At 42.0% G+C, this 19238-nt stretch overlaps 1 protein-coding gene and 1 long non-coding RNA gene across 4 annotated transcripts in view; one reads left to right on the top strand and one right to left on the bottom strand.

Annotated features, from left to right (window-relative positions):
* ARHGEF12 (Rho guanine nucleotide exchange factor 12) overlaps nt 1–19238 on the top strand; it is a 98883-nt gene that overhangs the window by 54923 nt on the left and 24722 nt on the right. For 2 of the 3 annotated variants that reach the window (XM_082200930.1, XM_082200928.1), the window contains 20 exons: nt 114–163; nt 1040–1097; nt 1965–2143; nt 2678–2755; nt 3821–3940; nt 4427–4561; nt 8458–8529; nt 11010–11102; nt 12006–12116; nt 12374–12472; nt 13193–13235; nt 13522–13627; nt 14485–14622; nt 14905–14937; nt 16370–16481; nt 16885–16987; nt 17125–17334; nt 17589–17721; nt 18003–18038; nt 18639–18793. In XM_082200930.1, coding sequence (XP_082057056.1) covers nt 114–163; nt 1040–1097; nt 1965–2143; nt 2678–2755; nt 3821–3940; nt 4427–4561; nt 8458–8529; nt 11010–11102; nt 12006–12116; nt 12374–12472; nt 13193–13235; nt 13522–13627; nt 14485–14622; nt 14905–14937; nt 16370–16481; nt 16885–16987; nt 17125–17334; nt 17589–17721; nt 18003–18038; nt 18639–18793 — 2064 coding nt within the window. The remainder of the gene's footprint in view (nt 1–113; nt 164–1039; nt 1098–1964; nt 2144–2677; nt 2756–3820; nt 3941–4426; nt 4562–8457; nt 8530–11009; nt 11103–12005; nt 12117–12373; nt 12473–13192; nt 13236–13521; nt 13628–14484; nt 14623–14904; nt 14938–16369; nt 16482–16884; nt 16988–17124; nt 17335–17588; nt 17722–18002; nt 18039–18638; nt 18794–19238) is intronic. The other variant, XM_082200929.1, reaches the window with a different exon arrangement.
* LOC309519885 lies at nt 2682–10984 on the bottom strand. Its single transcript, XR_014214050.1, has 3 exons — nt 10217–10984; nt 4946–5135; nt 2682–2770 (listed from the first exon to the last, which is right to left on the bottom strand). It is a non-coding gene; the product is annotated as an uncharacterized lncRNA (long non-coding RNA).

The following is a 19238-nucleotide window of genomic DNA, read 5'->3' as shown; positions in this document are numbered from 1 at the left end:
GGCATACATAGTCTTTACAGAAAGGGAAAGGCGTGTTTGGCTTGGACACCAGAGTAGAAGAACACTGGGAACAAAAATGTGTTGCGTTCTAAATGGCTGATTTTTCCCTTTAGATGGAGCAGCCATGCGGGCTGGGGTTCAAACTGGTGACCGAATTATTAAGGTGAGAACATTTAGTGTCATTAGAAGAGTAAATTGCTGCTGGAGAGTGACAAGAATGCTTCCGTGGTCGTCATCACAGTGTTTTGCCAGAATCTACCTCCCAGGAACATTTGAGACACTGTGTGTTTTTCTATATTTAGAATTGGCAATGAGCAAGAGGTATTTTTTTGCCAGATGCTTTTTTTTTTGTACAGCACTCTAGTTTCATAACCTTGCTTTATAAGCTGATGTACATTACACAAGGCTTCAATTTCATGTCTACAAAAACGTCTTTAAGCATAGAGTTGGTGTTTGCATGTGTGTGTAGAGGAGGGCAGAGCCAGAATTCACTTCAGTTTCTCATACAGTCCTCCATCAAAATCACAAGCAAGTTTGGATTTGGATTTGATATCCCGCTTTATCACTACCCAAAGGAGTCTCAAAGCGACCAACAATCTCCTTTCCCTTCCTCCCCCACAACAAACACTCTGTGAGGTGAGTGGGGCTGAGAGACTTCAAAGAAGTGTGACTAGCCCAAGGTCACCCAGCAGCTGCATGTGGAGGAGCGGAGACGCAAACCCGGTTCCCCAGATTATGAGTCTACCGCTCTTAACCACTACACCACACTGGCTAAGTGAATATTTGGCTCTAAAACAATCTAAGAGTATGACTCCAAAGATTTTATCTGCTGTTAAATTGCATGTCTGATGCCTGTGATGAAAATCTTCTACTGTTTTAGTTTGATATTTCAGGGCATTCTTGTCTATATCATGCTGTTGGAGCATAGTTCCTGTTAAAAGGCATGAAGGAAGTGAAATCAGTTAAGCTTTGTAGCATGGAAGACCCATGTCATGTACAATTGAAAACGCAAATTCACACAGCTATTACCTCTTCCTAGGTGAATGGGACTCTGGTAACTCACTCAAACCATTTGGAGGTGGTGAAGCTGATAAAGTGTGAGTAAACTAAGGACAAACTGCTATTGTTCTCCCTGGGCTGAATCATGGAGGTTGAACTGTCCGAGTTGAGCCAGGGGACAGTTTGTAATGGGATTCTAGCCATGATACTGCTTTATTACTGTCAGAAGGCATTGGGGTGCATTTCAGGATCATAGTATTAAATGGAATCTGGCATAATTTGGAAAACTATGAACCTGTGGGTATGAACCTTAAGACCTGCGGGTATAGGGCAGTATAAAATTTTTAATATATAATAATAATTTTTTTTTAAAACTCTCACAGTCTATGAGACAGTTAAACCTATTTGACTAGCAGGTGACTTCCGCTGCTTGTTTTGTTAAAAGCTAGGGGAAAAGTTGCTTATCTGACAGTCCTTCACATTTAATTCTTCATCTTGTCAACATTATTCAGTTGATATTAAACCTGTGCTTGTCATGCTTAGTTGTCTTGATTCTCTGCACTATAGCTGAAGCAGGTGGAATGATCATATGACCAACTTCTTTAAACAGGGATTATTTGGCCCAGGACAACTCCGTGCTTCCTCGGCTCCTGTGGTACTGCACACATTGTTTGGTGCTCCAGTGCCATAAGTATACATGTGGTGGGTGCTTGAGAAAACAGAAGGAATCTGCTTCCTCTGTTGCACCTTTTCTAATGTACACAATACCCTGACAAGCATCACACTTTAGGAATCCTGGGTCGATACTTAATGGCTAAAGTGGGTTTTGCTTGCTTGCATGTGTTCTCTCAGTTAGTAGTTTTGGCAGGTATCTTAGCATGAGAAGTTGGTTTTCTGAATGGATAGACTTTTCCCTCTCGGATCACAAGACCAAAAATAAATGGGATTTTGTCCTGTCTCTGCAGCGGGCTCCTATGTAGCACTCACTGTGCAAGGGCGCCCACCTGGGTCGCCCCAGATTCCACTGGCTGATTCTGAGATGGATCCAGTAGCATTTGGACATATGTCTCCCATCATGACATCTCCACACTCGCCTGGAACATCTGGAAACACAGAGAGAATTACCAGCCCGGTGTTGATGGGGGTAAGATCTAGCAGGTTTGGGGAGAAGTGGGTTAGACTATGGTATGAAAATGTCCTTTGTCCTGCCCCAACCACTCTAATGATAATAAGGTCTTAAGTCCTGTGATGTATCTGATTAGTCTGCTACAATATATATTTCCCTACCTAGCCATATTGCCACAGAACTCAAATTGTTGTATTTATATGGAGGCATGAGAAAGAGGCAGAATTGGGATGGCAGTGGGTGGCACTGCTGTTGATCTGTTATGCTGCTGCTTGAAATAGTATTTTATCCAGCCCATCTGTCATCCATAAATTTGATTCTCTGCTGAAGGCAAGGAGAGAGGATCACATGATAATGAAAATGCAACAAACATGTCCCTGCTAAGAAATAAAATTAGCCCAGTGGTTGTGTTGTCTTAAATACAAAAATAAGTATGGATAACTTATAATGTGTTTTAACATACTGTGAGCAATTCAGAATACTTTGTAGAAGATCTATTTGAGAACAGTTGAACTTGCCTTGTAATTATGTTTTGCCTTCTCTTCTTATCAGGAGGAAAATAATATTGTTCATAGCCAGAAGGTGGAGATTTTGAGGAAGATGCTTCAGAAGGAGCAGGAGAGGCTACAGGTACCAAAGAGGAATCTTTTGGAGAAAAAAAGAATGCTGCTTCCTAAATCGGCCATTTAACCTGGTTTAACACCTGAATCCCAAGCACAATGCAGGAATGATTGTACATTTGAAAGCTCTAAGATTAAGTCTGCATTTAATGTTTCTCAGGGAGGCATCTTCATGTTCCCTTAGAGCAGGGGTCAGTAACCTAAGGCCCATGGGCCAAAAGCGGCCCAAAGGGTCATTTAATGGGCCCATGAGCCGCCCCCGAACCGAGCTGCCTGCTTGGCGAGTCCCCGCATGCTGTTCTGAACAGGCACAGCGCGGCTTGAGAACTCACTTCCGCGGTGCTGAAAATCACATTGACGCAGACGCCGAAAATTGCGGGGGCATGTGCACACACGATCTGGCCCACAGAGGGATCTCCACTGGAGTGAACCGGTCCAGGCAGGGTAAACCTTGCTGACCCCTGCCTTAAAGAAACAAAAAGTCACAAAACCTCTGGAAGTGAATATTAGTGCAGTTTATTATTCTTAGGCAATGTTTCAAGTTAATTTATTTTCAGATTTGGGAGGCACATTGCCTCCTTATCCCAGCCATTACATTAACTTGAATCATTGGTTGCTAACATGGAGGGAAAGGGGACAAATGGTTATAGAAACCTGTATAGAGTTGTTTTTAGTCTTCAGTGTAATTGCAGAACTATGTGTGTATATATATACAGTTTTTAGTAATTTTATGTCTGGCACATTTTTGTATGCTACAGAGCACTTCACCAATTCAAACTAATTTATCTTTACAAGGCTGTGGAGTCCTTGTCTGTGGCCTCCCAGTGACCTTCAGCCCTTTTTGTCTCCGACATTCTCTCACTGAACTGACTTCATTAGTAGGAATAGTATTTATTTATTTTTATTTCTTACAATTTAACATTCAATATTAAAAAACAGTGTAAAACAAATTACAGTCACAAGAATAAGGTGGGTGCTGAAAACGTGGCTTAATTAGTATTTGAAACTTGGCCTGTAAATTAAACCAGGGGATCATAATGATGGAATGATTCTCCAAATCTTTAAATTGTTTTAGTCCTTGCAAGAAGATTACGGCCGCACTCCCACTCCAAAACTGCTCAAGGAGATACAGGAAGCCAAGAAGCACATCCCTCAGCTGCAGGAACAGTTGTCCAAGGCAACAGGCTCTATTCAGGTAATGGGAATGCTTGCAGTCTTGATCAGACTATCCTAGAAGGGAATGTTGTGTGGGAGGAGGAAACTGTTCCCAGCTCTGTCTGTGCCGGTTTGCACAAGCTTGCAGTGTTCTCTGAGTGCAGTAAATTAAAGTACACACAAGTTAAAGCTTGGTCTCATTTCTGATTGAGCTCATAGAAACTGATGATTGATGAGGAGATCATTATGCAGAGGATTTAAAGCCTTTTTATGAGTAATTACACACATACTTTGTTCAAATGGTTTAGTAGGGTTAAATATAGCTGTATGCAGATGCCTGGCCCTTTTGTAAAGTTTTGGGGAGCCCTTAAATTAGAGGCCAAGATGTGTTTTACATAGTTCTCATCAGGGACCTGCAAAATTTTACATGTCCCTTTTCTGATATAGCTCACTCTTTTAAATTTTTTGTTAAAGCATCACTATATGGGGTGCTTGGTGTTTCTTACCCCTGTCTGTCTATTTACAGGATGGAGTTTTATCTTCCAAGTCTGTGGCAGAGTCTTTGCAGATCAGCGAGGTAGAGACTGAGAGCGGAGATGGGCTGAACAAAGGAGACTGCAGTTTTGGTGATGGCTCCCAGTTAAATAGTGACACAGCTGAGGTGAGCACTTTGCTTGAAGCAACATGTGATTTGATTAGTGAGTTTTGTCTTGGCCAGTATCTTGTATTTGGAAGGCAACCAATCCTCTTCTGATAGAAGCAAGTGAGACCCAGTTTGAAAGAGTTGTGGTGGTTTTAGTGTCCATGTCACTTGACATCTTCCTTAAAAATTGCTGTTTCTATCCTGTTTCTCCTGCCTTCCTCCAAAGAGTGCCAGGTGGCTTTATGTGCAATCTTATGAGGTGGGTTTGACTGAGTGAGTGACTTGACCAAGATGACCCTGTGAGCCTCCTGGCCTAGCAGGAATTTGAACCCACCTTTTCAAGCCCAGTTTTGATCCCACAAATAATTCCTGCTTCTGTATTCTTCCTGTTGCCTCTCCTACCTTTCAGATGCTTAAGCTGTTAGTCTGCATACTTAGAAAGGAAGGTGTGAGGACAGAATCCAATGTTGTGTGGAAGCCTGCTGTGTGAGTCTTCACTGGCAGCCTGGAGAAGGAGTGCCATATTTTTCAAGCCCGGGGTTTCCTGGCACGCACCCAGTTGCTGTGCAGAGAATAGCAGTGCTGGCCTCTCCTAGAGAACCAAGGGGAATAACAGTACCTTTCAGAACATGTTAGAAGCCATTTTGTGGTTAGAATGACTCAAACTTTTAGGGGCAATTTGCCATTAAAGGGAAGGGGCAGGAGCTTGATTCCTACCACAGACATCTCAGTCCCTTTCCAACTGTTTTTGTGTGAATTGAAATATTTGGGCAGGGCTCAGGGCAACCTAAACCATTGCATACTAGCCTAGGTTAATACATCTCCAGGTCTCCAGCAAGAGAACTTAATTATATTTTCTTTTTTGGGTAGTGACTGTCTTACGTCACCTCACTCCCCTCTTCTCCATCACCTAATTTTTTTAATAGTGACTTTTTAAAATCTTCATTGACTATGCAAAAGCCTTTGACTGTGTTGACCACAGCAAACTATGGCAAGTTCTTAAAGAAATGGGAGTGCCTGATCACCTCATCTGTCTCCTGCGAAATCTCTATGTGGGACAAGAAGCTACAGTTAGAACTGGATATGGAACAACTGATTGGTTCCAAATTGGGAAAGGAGTACGGCAAGGCTGTATATTGTCTCCCTGCTTATTTAACTTATATGCAGAATTCATCATGCGAAAGGCTGGGCTGGATGAATCCCAAGCCGGAATTAAGATTGCCGGAAGAAATATCAACAACCTCAGATATGCAGATGACACAACCTTGATGGCAGAAAGTGAAGAGGAATTAAAGAACCTTTTAATGAGGGTGAAAGAGGAGAGCGCAAAATATGGTCTGAAGCTCAACATCAAAAAAACGAAGATCATGGCCACTGGGCCCATCACCTCCTGGCAAATAGATGGGGAAGAAATGGAGGCAGTGAGAGATTTTACTTTCTTGGGCTCCATGATCAGTGCAGATGGTGACAGCAGTCACGAAATTAAAAGACGCCTGCTCCTTGGGAGAAAGGCGATGGCAAACCTAGACAACATCTTAAAAAGCAGAGACATCACCTTGCCAACAAAGGTCCGTATAGTAAAAGCCATGGTTTTCCCAGTAGTGATGTATGGAAGTGAGAGCTGGACCATAAAGAAGGCTGATCGCCGAAGAATTGATGCTTTTGAATTATGGTGCTGGAGGAGACTCTTGAGAGTCCCATGGACTGCAAGAAGATCAAACCTCTCCATTCTGAAGGAAATCAGCCCTGAGTGCTCACTGGAAGGACAGATCGTGAAGCTGAGGCTCCAATACTTTGGCCACCTCATGAGAAGAGAGGACTCCCTGGAAAAGACCCTGATGTTGGGAAAGATGGAGGGCACAAGGAGAAGGGGACGACAGAGAATGAGATGGTTGGATGGTGTTCTTGAAGCTACTAGCATGAGTTTGATCAAACTGCGGGAGGCAGTGGAGGACAGAAGTGCCTGGCGTGCTCTGGTCCATGGGGTCACGAAGAGTCGGACACGACTAAACGACTAAACAACAAAAAAAAAAATCTGTGACACTATTGTAAACTTGATAGTTTTAATTACTGGCATATGTTTATGAATGGTGCCGCACAGATGTGAACACTAGATTCCTAACCTGGCAGAAGCAAGTACTTTGAAGCTGTATACTTGGAATGCTTTCAGACAGGAGTTTTTTGTGGAGTTGCTGCTGAATTGCTGCTGTTTCTACACCCAGTCCCACCCCCAGCATTCTTACAATGCCATCATCACAGTACAACCCCCTTTAAGCTTCAATCCAGATTTCCCTTTTCTGCAGAGAATCTGATAAGCAAAAATAGCCCTAATCATCTGCAGTCATTGCTGCTGTGGAAGTTCATTAGTGCATTGCGGGGGCAGTGGATTGCTTGCCACGTTTGTGGAATTTCAGTGGGTGGTCTCTTACTACCACACCTCTCTTTCATTTTTTTCCTCACCTGAGCAGAACAGAGTGATTTTTTTTCCTGACACCCCACTGCCAAGCAAAATACACTTATTACGATTGATTGCTGCATGCTGTGAAGGCACACAGCAACCCATTTTGAATGAGCTATTCCCTCAATATCTCCATACTGTAAACGTAGAGGATTGTCTCTGAGGCAGCAATCAAAGTACATACATCAGACTTTAACAAATGCAGAGGTTTTTAAATTATTTTTGTAAATGCATTATTATACATTTATATAAAAAGGACAATACTTGATATACACACAAATACACTTTTCATGTTAGGCTATACATACATTATTCTGCCATGATTTTCTTTATTAAAACAAGTTGTACATGTTACAAATAGGAAATGCTATTTATATGACTTCTACAAAGTTCATAAGCAGGGAGCAATTGATGGGGAGGGGGAGTCTAAAGCTTATAATTCTGTACCGGCTGTTTTGGGGAGGAGGCTGATGTTCCCTTTCCATTTACTTTTGAAACATGATTGCTATTAAGTGACGTTTTGGTAGCCTTTGGTATCACTGGGCATTTTCAGGTTGAATGAATGAAGACTCTCAATTTAGGCCCATAATCCAGCTTTAAAAATGACTGCAATTTGGAATTTATCAGAAATGGAGGCTCTTCTCTTTACTCTAAGAAAGTAGTTGAACAGTTATTTACCTAAACTTTCAAGTAAGTGTGTGTGCATGTGCATGCACACCATTTTAGTAAATATAATTTTGAGAGAAAAATGAGGATTTAATAAAAAGTGGGATGGGGATCCTAGGCATAAAAAACCCCAAAACCACAGTATATCTTTCCTCCAAAGGAGGCAAAATTCTTAGAGAGATTTGCATAAAATTTCTTGTAGGCTTCTCATGGTTAAGATGAAGTATTAGCATTGTATAAACAATCACAGTTAAATAGTGGATCATTTGGCCACTTTGATTATCTTTTTAATACTGAGGTGCATTTTCTGCCACAATCCTATACTTGCTGGGAATAAGTCCAGTAAAACCAGGTGGATCTTACATCTTGGTAGACTTGTGCAAGATTGTGTTGCCAGCTGTGTTTTTTTGAAAACAGTGTTTAAAAAGAGGAGCAAGCCAGAAATCATGAAGGCTCTATGTCTAAAATTAAGTTTGTTTCTCTTTCATGTCCCAATGAGATTTTAAGGCCAAATGATTTTGAGATAACAGTATCTCGGGGAAGATACTATACCATTCTTTAACATCCTCAGTATGCTGCGTTAACAAGTTTGCTTTATTGCAGAAGAATATAGAACTTGGTTACTCATATACACTATATGATGTTGGTGGTGCCCATTAATGTTGTTTTAGCTCTAATGTATACTTTACAAATGTATGAGTTCAGGAGTCATGGGATCGTCCTTCCTTGTTTGTTCTCATTTTTTGATACTGCAAGCACTGAGAAAACTTTCTTTCTTTGTTCTTCCCAGAGTCCCCGGGGTGGCCTGAAGGAACGAATCTATCTGGACGAGAGCCCAGAGAAGAGTGAGACACAAGATACTGTGAGTGTATGATAAAGATTTTGGGTGTATGAGGTGTTAGGGGAGGGGTAGTATCTCTAGTGTGGGACATGTATGGCTTCTTCTGGGGTTGTTTGTCCACCTTTGGTTCCCACCCTGCACTCAGCTTTCACTAGTGGCTCCTAGAAACTGTCAGCATGTGACAGTGGCCACACCCTGGGAAAATGCTATGACTGGCCAGCTAAATCAGGTGAGGGTAGCTGATGGGGCTCAAACTCTCAGTGAGCTAGGAGCTTCTGTTACATGCAAAGACAGGCAGTGGCGGATTGAGTCGATGAGACCAATAGTGGGTCCAACAGTCAAGAAGGTTTTTGCATGTGCTGTAGAAGGAAGTGAGGGGCAGGTGGGGCTCATCAACTTGGGAAAGTAGCCTATCTAGAAGAAGGAAAAGTCTTATCCTAAACCTCTGCTGCCTTGTGGGATATATTCAAGAGAAGAAAAGGCTGAGGAGTAAACCCTATGCAAATCCAGAGCAGAGTCCCTAAGCCGGTTGGATGGCACCTTGGTTGCCTCCTTCTGGAAGCTCCTGCAACAGGACTGGTGCCAGATGTATTGCTCTGCTTTCCTTTGGACCACATTAGTGATGACAGGAGAGAGGTCTTGTCATCTGGGCAGTCTAGGACCTCCATACACACTACCGAAGCTTGACCCCAAGGAGATCCCTTTGGTGTTGCTAATGCAGCGGTTTGACTTCACCCCTGAAGGTGCACTGCATTGTCTCTCAAGACAGAGGAATGCCAACAACAACCACCACAGCAACCATGAAGATTTAGATAGCAACTTTTGGTATAGCCTTACTGTCAAGAGTCCCTGTTCTTCTCATATTTTCCTTATTCTTTAGATGTGAATTGGTTCCAGTCTTTTCAGATGACACTTTAATCTTGAATTCATTTTGTTGTAGAAATTCATCTTTATAGAAATCAAGGCTGTTGAGAAATTTGTGTTAAGAAACAAGAGATTTCATTCGTTTATTTTATTGTCTTTTGTTGAATGCTTCCTAATGTGCCAGCCAGGATTTTGTATTTATCAGAGCAACTCCCTTGTTGTAATCAATTGAGAATTGCCACTCAACGCAAGGCTGAAGGGAGGGGCTAATAGGTCTGTGCCAGAGCACAGGCAGACATTCCTAGGTTCAGTCCTCAGCATTTTCAGTTAAAAGGATATGAGAAAGCAGGGCTTCCTCATGAGAGCAGCTGCCAGTTCATTAATAGCGCTGGGTTAGATAGATTAATGGTCTGACTCAGCTATTGGTTTGTGCATTGAACAGCAGCTATGGGCCCATGTGGATGTCTTCTGTGTACTTAGTAAGAAGGATTATATAACTTAATGAGCAAGGATTGCAGCATGTGGGTTTGAAGTGTTTTGTCCTTTTCTTTGAGTGCCCTTGAACTTGAGGGGCAAACTCTAGCAGTGCTTGGGTTAGTTCTGCCTTGCCATTAAGGAAGATAATTTGTGTTTCCCCCCGTATGTTTATATCCCACTTTTTTACTGCAATCCTCAAAGTGGTTGACAACATTTTATAAACATACTACTCATTCATTTATATCACAACCATTTATATAGTGCTTAACAACATAGTATCTAAGCAGTGGTATAAGGCTGCAAAAGAGATACTATATAGCTGAAACCAGTTAAAATTAGACAAACTTGGATTACTTGAAATACTCACTGAAATAAAAATAAACAATAACAAAAGTTCTTCATCAAACACCAGAAGTTCAGCAGTGAGGGGGTCTGGTCTGAGCCAGGATGGAGTTACTGAGCTGCTAGATAGATGTTGGCTGGTAGCACCACACGTTGAAGTCATAGGCCACTAGCAGTGACTTCTCCAAAGACTTTTGTGATTGGGCAAGGATGTAAAGCATATCATTGCATCAAGAACAGCTCACTTAAAATGAAAACAAAACAAATCCTGCAAACAACCAGCTCTGCTGAAGCAAGAATTAGCATCTTCTGTTCTGATCCGTTGGGCAGATGATGTAAGATACCCTATTGGTTTGAGAGGAGTCAGTCCAGGTGGAACAGAAGCAGGATCCTGATGATGTCTTATCTCTCACACATATTTCCCGTATATTCCACTGTAGTTCTTTACAATGGTCTATAATTCTCCATGTACCACATATACAGCACTTGCTACATGTATAAATATGGGTAATGGCTCAAATACAATTTTTTGAGGATAAATTATACATAACATCATTTTCCATAACTCTGCTACATAATTCTGACTGCTGAATTTCAGTGGACTCACTGCGGTGTAATTTTAAAAAGACCCTTGCAGCATACATGACGTGGATAAATTAAGTAGTGTTATTATAACAAACAAACATCACCGGTTCTTGTTTTTATCCTAAACTAATCAGCTGAATAAAAATACTAAACAGAACGCCCTTGTTTTATCCACATTTGTCAAAAGAGCAGTTCCTTGGATTATTTTTTGTTTCTTCCTTTGTCAATGCTAGGACTCTCAATCCAGTATTGGAAGTCCCTCCAGTCGTATTGCACCTCCAATCATAGGAGCAGAAGATGACGACTTTGATGGTGAACAGGAGCAGGTGAAGTTTTAACTGTTCTCTTCTTATTGTAAAAGGCTGGTTGTGGTGTGATTGCTTCCCTATGGCTAAGTGACAGGTTTGTTCATGCAGGATTTTGTTTTGGTGGTGGTAGGAGCCCCTCTTGGGAAAATTCTATTAAACTTGTTAGAGGATTCATTGATAGGCTGACCTTAGCCAGCAGTAATTGATTGGGATTTTTTTGTTTTAAAATGGCTGGGAGCCATTTTTCCTATCCTGATTTGTAAATATGCTTAACTTAGTGGCTTTACTGAATTTTCTAGTCCTGGTACAGAAGAGGGGTGGGATTTGTGGTTGTCATTTCTAACCCTGCTTCCCTTCTGTAGGAAAGTGGCCTTTGATTTTCCCGGTCATCAGGACCTTGATAATAATAAAAAATATAATATTGCTTTGCAGAACCTACCAGTTATAATGGTCTACACCTTTAGAACGAAACTGGCAGTAAAGCAAAATAATCCTTTGTCCCTGTTGGAGAGTGCCTTAGATGGAGGAGGATATTCCCCCCCCTCCTTTTTTTGTTTGTTTGTTCTGGCTGCTTTAGTTCCTGAAATTATAAATTTGGATGTTTCTGCTGTTGATATTTATTGATTTCAATTGTTTTATGTATAATGTGAACCACATTGATATTTGTAATCATATGAATCAAAAGTAGCATTTATATTAAAATAAATAAATAAGCCCATCTCTTCCAAAGTATTTTGACTGACTGGAGATTTCTAAGGAGGTTAAATGTGTGTGTTTAGAAACTGTGTTAAAATGCAGGGTAGTGTGAAAGGAAAAGGAAGCAAGCTTATGCCAAGTTTTTCTGAATCAACAAAATGAGGGAGGGAGGAGGCAGATATCTTGGATATGCTGGTTCTGATATTGTCTCATCTGTATGTACAGATCAATGGGCAGTGCAGCTGTTTCCAGAATATAGAGCTGTTGAAATCTCGCCCTGCTCACCTGTCTGTCTTCCTGCATCATGTCGTGTCCCAGTTTGACCCTGCTTCATTGGTAAGATGCCATTCTAGATGTAGTTTCATGTTGTGGATCTAATGGATTTTGAATTTCTATTTAACCTATTTCCATGCAGTTATAGCCTTTTGGGTTCAGGAAGAAAAACCCTTATTTATTTTCAGATTTTAAATTTAGTTCAGAAATGAAGTTAATGCTCAAAGCAACTCAGCTGCTGGTGCTGGTCTTGTGTTTCTCGAAGGAAATTGTAACTCCTTTAGAATATCCTTTTAAAAAATCCTTTTCTTTCCTCATAGCTTTGCTATCTTTTTGCGGACCTGTACAAACAAACAAACTCCAAAGAGACTCGGCGTGTCTTTAGTGAGTTTAACCAGTTCTTCTTGGATCGAGCTGCAGTAAGTTCCAAAGCACGCATACCATTCTTCCTATATGTATTACTGATTGCAACTAATTTTGCTTTACTGATCTTTGATTTGATGGTCTCAGGGAGCAAGTTTTAACTTTAAATCATCATAATTGCTCTGTAACCAAATGTTCACATTGAGGCAGAGTAAGCAGAGTCCCTTATATTTCCAAGGCAGATTAATATTTAGATGTAGTTCTTAAACCAACTAATTAATTTTTAGGTGTGGATCTTTGCTCACCTTACATATCACATTAAACCAAAGTTTAAAACACACTATGATTTACTGTGAACAAGTTTCCACGGTGCTCCCCTTCTTCTCCTGCAGCTGCCATGCCACAGATGAAATGTGTCGGAATCTGGCTTGTTGTTTATTTGGAAAATGCAGACCTTGGTTTGTTTGGTCTGCAGCCCAGCAGCAGTAGAAGGGAAGGGACATCACAATAATGGCTTATTCACATTAAGCCATAGTTTCATGTGAATCTAAAACTAATGTGACACGTGAACCAGTTCATAACAGTCTCGATCAAGGGACCCAACACAGTAAAAGGTTGTATGCCTCATGCTTTGTGTGTGCGCGCGCGTGTGCATGCATACATGCATGCATGCATGTACACACCCTGAGATGATGTGCAGTTGGAGGACATCTCTGAGGATGTGAAGGTGCCTAGACTGATTGATTGATTTCACTTGTATCTTTTTATTGTTGCAGAATCTGAAAGTCCCAGTCCCAGAAGAAATTTCTGCAGATCTAGGTAAGATTATTTTAAATCTTGCCTTGAGAATGCTTTCTGATAAGCACCTATACTGAAGGGGTTTTGTGTCCTCACAAGACTCCCTGTAATATCACAGAGCTGAATTTGGGAGACAGAAAGAAATTGCATTGGTGTTTATGTAATGCAGGCCTGCTGTGGGCTGCTAAATCCTTTGGTAACTGGGCAGGAAGATAATCCATGCTTCAGGACCCAAGAAAAAAATATATCACAGAGAAGTCTTTCATTCTGAGTGAAACAGATTGACATTTCTTCCTTTTACCTGCAGAAAAGAGAAGGCTAGACTTGATTCCTGAAGAATTGCACCGCCACTATATTCAAACTATGCAAGATAAAGTTTTTCCCGAAGTCCAGAGGCACCTTGAAGATTTTAGGTATATATTGATTCTGTGTGGCTTTCTGCTGGCTTCAAGGAGTAATTCTGCATCTTCTTTCTGACCTTCTGGCATGGTCCCAGTATGGGATGACTAGAGCATGGGCCAAAGCATTGAAGCCTTTTGGAGAGGGTTGGCTTTTGCCCTTTCACAGCAGCAGAAGGAGCAGTAGGAAGGGTTGCGGCCTCAGCCTTTCCTGTTTAGCTCTTTTCAGCTGCCCTGCCAAGCAGCTGACCTCCATAGAGTCAGTCCTTCCTGGGAAGAGAAAGTCTCTGCTTTTCAGTGAAATTGACCGCTGTAAAATAATTATTATCATTTTAAAAATATTCCTCTTCAAAATTCAGAACTTCTTTTTGCCGAGATAAATTCTCTGTGTGGGAAACTTCCAGAGTCCAAGAAACTCATTTCTGTGACATTAAAGAAAGATAGGCAGTTATTGTTGCTGTTTCATGAGCAGGTCTTCTAGCCTAGTATTAATATTCTGTGCATGCCTGACAGGGAAACCAACTGGCTGGCACAGGCATAGCAACTGACTTCACAGTGACCCAGCAGTTCCTGTGCTCAGCATAGATTGTTTACACCAGTACTTACTGGTCACTGTGTGTAAAAATCAGTGTTTCATGTTAAGGTTGCTGCACTGCAAGCTTACAACTTTGAAGTACTTGTTAGCTTCACCTTCTGCAGTGTGAAGTACAGTCTGTTGGAAGCAGATTGCTCAAGGGTACAAGCTTGATAGTGGCATGACTGGCTATGATGCCCCGAGGGCACATGTTAGCTGCCCTGAGTGATGGGTGTACATTTCTTCCGTTCTGCTTCCCAGTAATTTTATTCAGGCTGCTGTTCCCCTATGTATTCAGACAGAAACGCAGCATGGGGCTGACCATGGCAGAAGGAGAGCTAGCCAAGCTGGATGCAGAACGTTTTCGTGACCGGAGCACACTGGAGAAGGAGAGAGCATGTGCAGAGCAGATCATTACCAAAATTGAAGAAGTGCTGTAAGTGTGCATGTGTTGGATGTGGTATCTCGGGATCCCATAAGCAGAGAAGGGAATTTAATGATGATGTCTATCACAGCTGCATTTTGTTGTAATAAGGCTCATATCTAGTCCTAACCAGGATTCAGTTTTTCAAAGGACCTTTTTGAATGGTATTCAAAAAGAATACCATTCTGTAAAAATTTGGTCTGATAGGTAATTCAGTATTTGTCAGGCAGAATTAGAGAGAACAGGATGATGATGCGACTGCTAATTGGCTTCTTCTGCCACTTTCCTTTGCAGGATGACGTCTCAACCCATTGAAGAAGAGAAGAGGTAAGCAAATAGTTTCGGAGCTGCTGTTTTTAGTAGTGCCTTTGTCACAATCCTGCTCAGTGTTGTCTGTGTCGTGACCAGGCAGAGAGAGCCCTCTGCTGGCTGTGTGGGCATATTTAACTTCTAAGTTCTAAGCCGTACGCAGTAAACTCAGTACTCTAAGCGCTATGACTCCTATCTTTCTCTAGCGTGAAAAGCTCCCCAGCCCTTTGTTTCTTTTTACTTTCTGGCAGCAATCAGTAAATTTGCAAATCAGGTATATTTTGCTTTCAATAACTTCTAGTTCACTTTCTACATGATTATGTAAACTTCTCCGTAGCTTAGCAGTAGAGTACATGCTTTGCATGCAAAAGGTCCTAGGTTCAGTTCCCAGCATTTTCATGTAGGGCTTGGAATGCCCCCTCTCTGCAACCCCAGTGAGCTGCTGTCAGTCAGTGTGGGCAATACTGATCTAGCTGGACCAATGGTCTTACTCAGTGTATGGCAGCTTCCTGTGTTCTTTCAATTTCCAGCTGCATAAACAGGTTCTAATACCGCATTGGCCCGAATATAAGCCACACCTGCATATAAGCCGCACCCTTAAAATTCAAGGCTTATTTGTGAGTGCAGCCACCAAGCCAGTGCTGACACTTGGTGCCCCGCTCCTCAAGCTGGAGGAGCTGGGTGCCTGCCTCCCAGCTGGTTGGTGGTGCGCTCACTCCCTAGCTGCTTGGGGGGGGGGAAGCATGCACAGGCCAACCAGCTAGGGAGCATGCGCACCGCCAACCAACCGGGAGGCTGCATGCACTCCCTAGCTGCTTGGCAGTGTGTGTGTGGGGGGGAGCGGTGTGCCTGCCTCCCAGCTGGTTGGCGGTGTGCACACTCCCATGGTGTTTGGCGATGGGGGAGAGCGGTGTGCCCGTTTCCCAGCTAGTTGGTGGTGTGCACGCTGCCTAGCTGGTTGGCCTGTGCATGCTCCCCACCACCACCGCCAACCAGCTGGGAAGTGGGCACAACACTCCCCTCAACCGCCAAGTAGTTAGGGAGCACTCGCCACCAACCAGCTGGGAGGCAGGCGTGCTGCTCCCCCCACCCCCACCGCCAAGCAGCTTTCTGCAGCATGTGGTAAAAAGTCACAAATATAAGCCACACCTTAACTTTTCAGGGTCTTAAATTGGAAAAAAAGTGTGGCTTATATTTGGGCCAATGCGGTAGTAGTCATCAGTCTTATTATTTCTTTACAAGCAGAATAGATATGCTGGCCATTAATAAGGGTATCAATGTGTGGTGCAGAAGCAGTACAAACTGATGCTCCGATGCCAGACAAGTCCTTAAGTGAAGAGAAAAAAAATTTGCTACTCTCTCATTTCCCCATTGCTTAATTCAAGCAACCTGATACTACTTTTTAAGTGGCTTAAATATATTTTATATTTCTGTTTGACCTTACCTACAGTTCAAGCATACAATATGTGGTTCTCACCTACATGAAACATCTTGGTGTGAGAGTCAAAGAGCCCCGGGGGCTAGATCAGAAGCGACGGATTGGGTTCCTGCCAAAAATAAAGGTAATAGTGGCACATCTTTGGTTAGAATTTCTATCCAGCTAAGTTTGGCGGGCAGACAGACTAATGAAAAACAGTAGTTGACCTTAATAGAACCTTGGTCTTAACTGTTACTAAATACTTCCGCTATCTCCTAGAGCATACTTCATTAGAAGCTACTTGCACTTCTTGATTGGCAATATAGGATCTAATTGAGATCACAGAAATCCTCTTTAGCCTGCAAAGGCATTTTGCCTCACTGGAAATCAGTTGCACAGTGGAAAATAATTCTGAACTAACAAGGGTGTTGCAAGACAATTCACCTGTGTCCATGGTTCCGAACATCTAATGAAAAATTCTTTTTAACTGGGTTCATGTGGGAAGGCTGCCTCAATGAATGCTCTCTTTGACTTTCTTTCAACAACAGCAGAGTATAAAGAAAGAGAAGGAAGGAGATGAAAAGAAGAGGAGAGTCTTCCCCAATATTCTGGGACCCCCAAGGAGGCCAAGCCGCCATGACAGCTATGCAAGTATGTAAGATGAAGAAATATATTATTTTTCTAGCATCCTGACTGGATTGTCCCAAAGCTGAGCATTGCTAGTGTGGGGTGGATTATTTGAGTGAAAACACAATCTCTCTGCAGCTGTTTGCTTCTTGTCTATCCAGTAGGCAGAGCCATGGAAATGCAAAAGCAGCGCCATCCAAAGCACTTATCCACACCTTCCTCCGTCAGTCCAGAGCCACAAGACTCTGTCAAGATGCGCCAGAGTGGGTCCAGCGATGGCACAGATGCAGCCTACCCACCTGCTAACCTCATGTCTCCACAAGCTGCTGGAACGTTTCTTTCCCAGGAAGGGAGCAAGGATAGCGAAACAGGTGAAAAGAAAATAAGATTAAAAACTATGTGCTTAATGCGCTCTTCCCAGAATGTTAAACTGCCACCAGAATTTCACCAACATGTAGGCTGCAGTCCTTTTGGGATTGTTGTAGGTCCCTAACTGCTGAAGACTCAGTTACTTCTTGCTTGGTGATGGCGGTTCAGAGAAATGAGATGGAGACAAGAAGCAATTTTTGAAATGGATGTGATTGATCAAAATTTGAGAGAGAAAACCCTTATTTTATTTTTTTAGGGTCGAAGCAAGTTGGAGAAACTCCATCATCTAGTGACTCTCTGGATGGTACGCCTCGTACACCTAATACCGTCTTTGATTTCCCATCTCCACCACTTGACCATTTGCAGGAAGAGGAAGGAGAGTTTGACAGGCAAGTCTTAGCTTTGAGGATAAGTCATCATTGCCCAGCCTTTGTTCTGGGTGTGGGTGAGAGGAAAATGGGGCACCAATCTACGTAGAAACCTAGAAAGGCAATGGTGTTCTAAATTTCTAACCTGTTCTCTAACTCTACATGTAGCATAACACACTCCTAGATGGTATGGAACATTTATGCACAACCTAGAACTTTTGTTTTAGACCATGCTATAAGATTTGTGACTGGTTGCCTTTCTCCATCAATCAGTGTTTGATAAATAATTATTTCCCTTCTAGGTTAGCAGAATCAGGAACACCAAAATCTTTCCGCAAGTGAGTACAAATGTGAAAGCAGATTTTGTCAGTGATACCTGAATTAGGCAGAGTTCGCTAGAATAAATATCTGCTTGTGCTGCCTTCAGATAAGGGAGGGCTTCAGGTGTTTAGAGGTGTTTTTAATATTCTGTTGGGAGCTGCCCAGAGTGGCTGAGGAAACCCAGCCAGATGGGTGGGGTATAATTTTATTTTATTTTATATATTTATTATTATTATTTTTCAGATTCAAATACATTAATATAAAGTTCTGTTTGGATACCTAGGCACAATGCAGGACTGCTTGATATAAGGATAAGGTGTCAATAAAAAATGCATCTTGAAAACTTGCAGATTTTAATACAGTACCGGAATGTTTTCAGGAGAGATTTCCACCCCTTTGCATTAATCTACAATGTTGCCTTAGTTAAATCACTTAGTTTCTGGCTGCAGCTTTTATCTGCAGAGGGCATCTACACATTCCATTTCTCTAACCACAAGACAGGCTTTTTGATCAAGTCTCTGGGGTGTTTTATTATTAGCTTACATTTATTATTCTTCCCATCCCACAAAGTCCATTCCTAAAATTAAAATATTTCACTGAAACTTCCCTTCTCACAGGATGGACAGTGTGGGTGCTGTGGATAATCAGAGTGAAGATGAGCTCTTTGATTTTGACATGGAGACAGACCCACCCAACTGGCAGCAGCTTGTGAGCCGTGAGGTGCTGCTTGGCCTGAAACCCTCTGAGATTAAACGGCAGGAAGTGATTAATGGTAAGTTTTTATTTTGCATTGATCAGATTTACTTTAGATTGTCCAACCCTCCACATGCCAGTACCACCTCTGTCTTCATTAGATTGCTCTGAGTAGGAATTGATCTTTTTCACAAACTTCAGCTTTAGAAATCCAGGTACACAGATGTTGAAGGACGGATGGAGGCTATCCTGGTTCAGCTTCTAAGGTCAGGATCTAGCCGAGATAGATTGAAAGGTGGTGGAACAGCTCAAAGAGCAGCCTGAAGGCTTTTCAGACTTCTACAAAAGGCAGTCTAATATTTTTGAAAGGCATGATCTGAATATAAATCCAGAGCTTTCTGGAATATTTCTTAATCTCAGTGCATGCAAATCTATAGTCTTTTTGTCCAGAAGAAGCTAATACACTACTTGGGACCAAATGCAATCATTAACACATCTTCTTTTTTTGCATATTCAGTTTTCCC

This window comes from Podarcis vaucheri (genome assembly GCF_965113315.1).
Source record: "Podarcis vaucheri genome assembly, chromosome: 15".
NCBI lineage: Eukaryota > Metazoa > Chordata > Lepidosauria > Squamata > Lacertidae > Podarcis > Podarcis vaucheri.
This window is presented reverse-complemented; position numbering and strand designations above follow the sequence as displayed.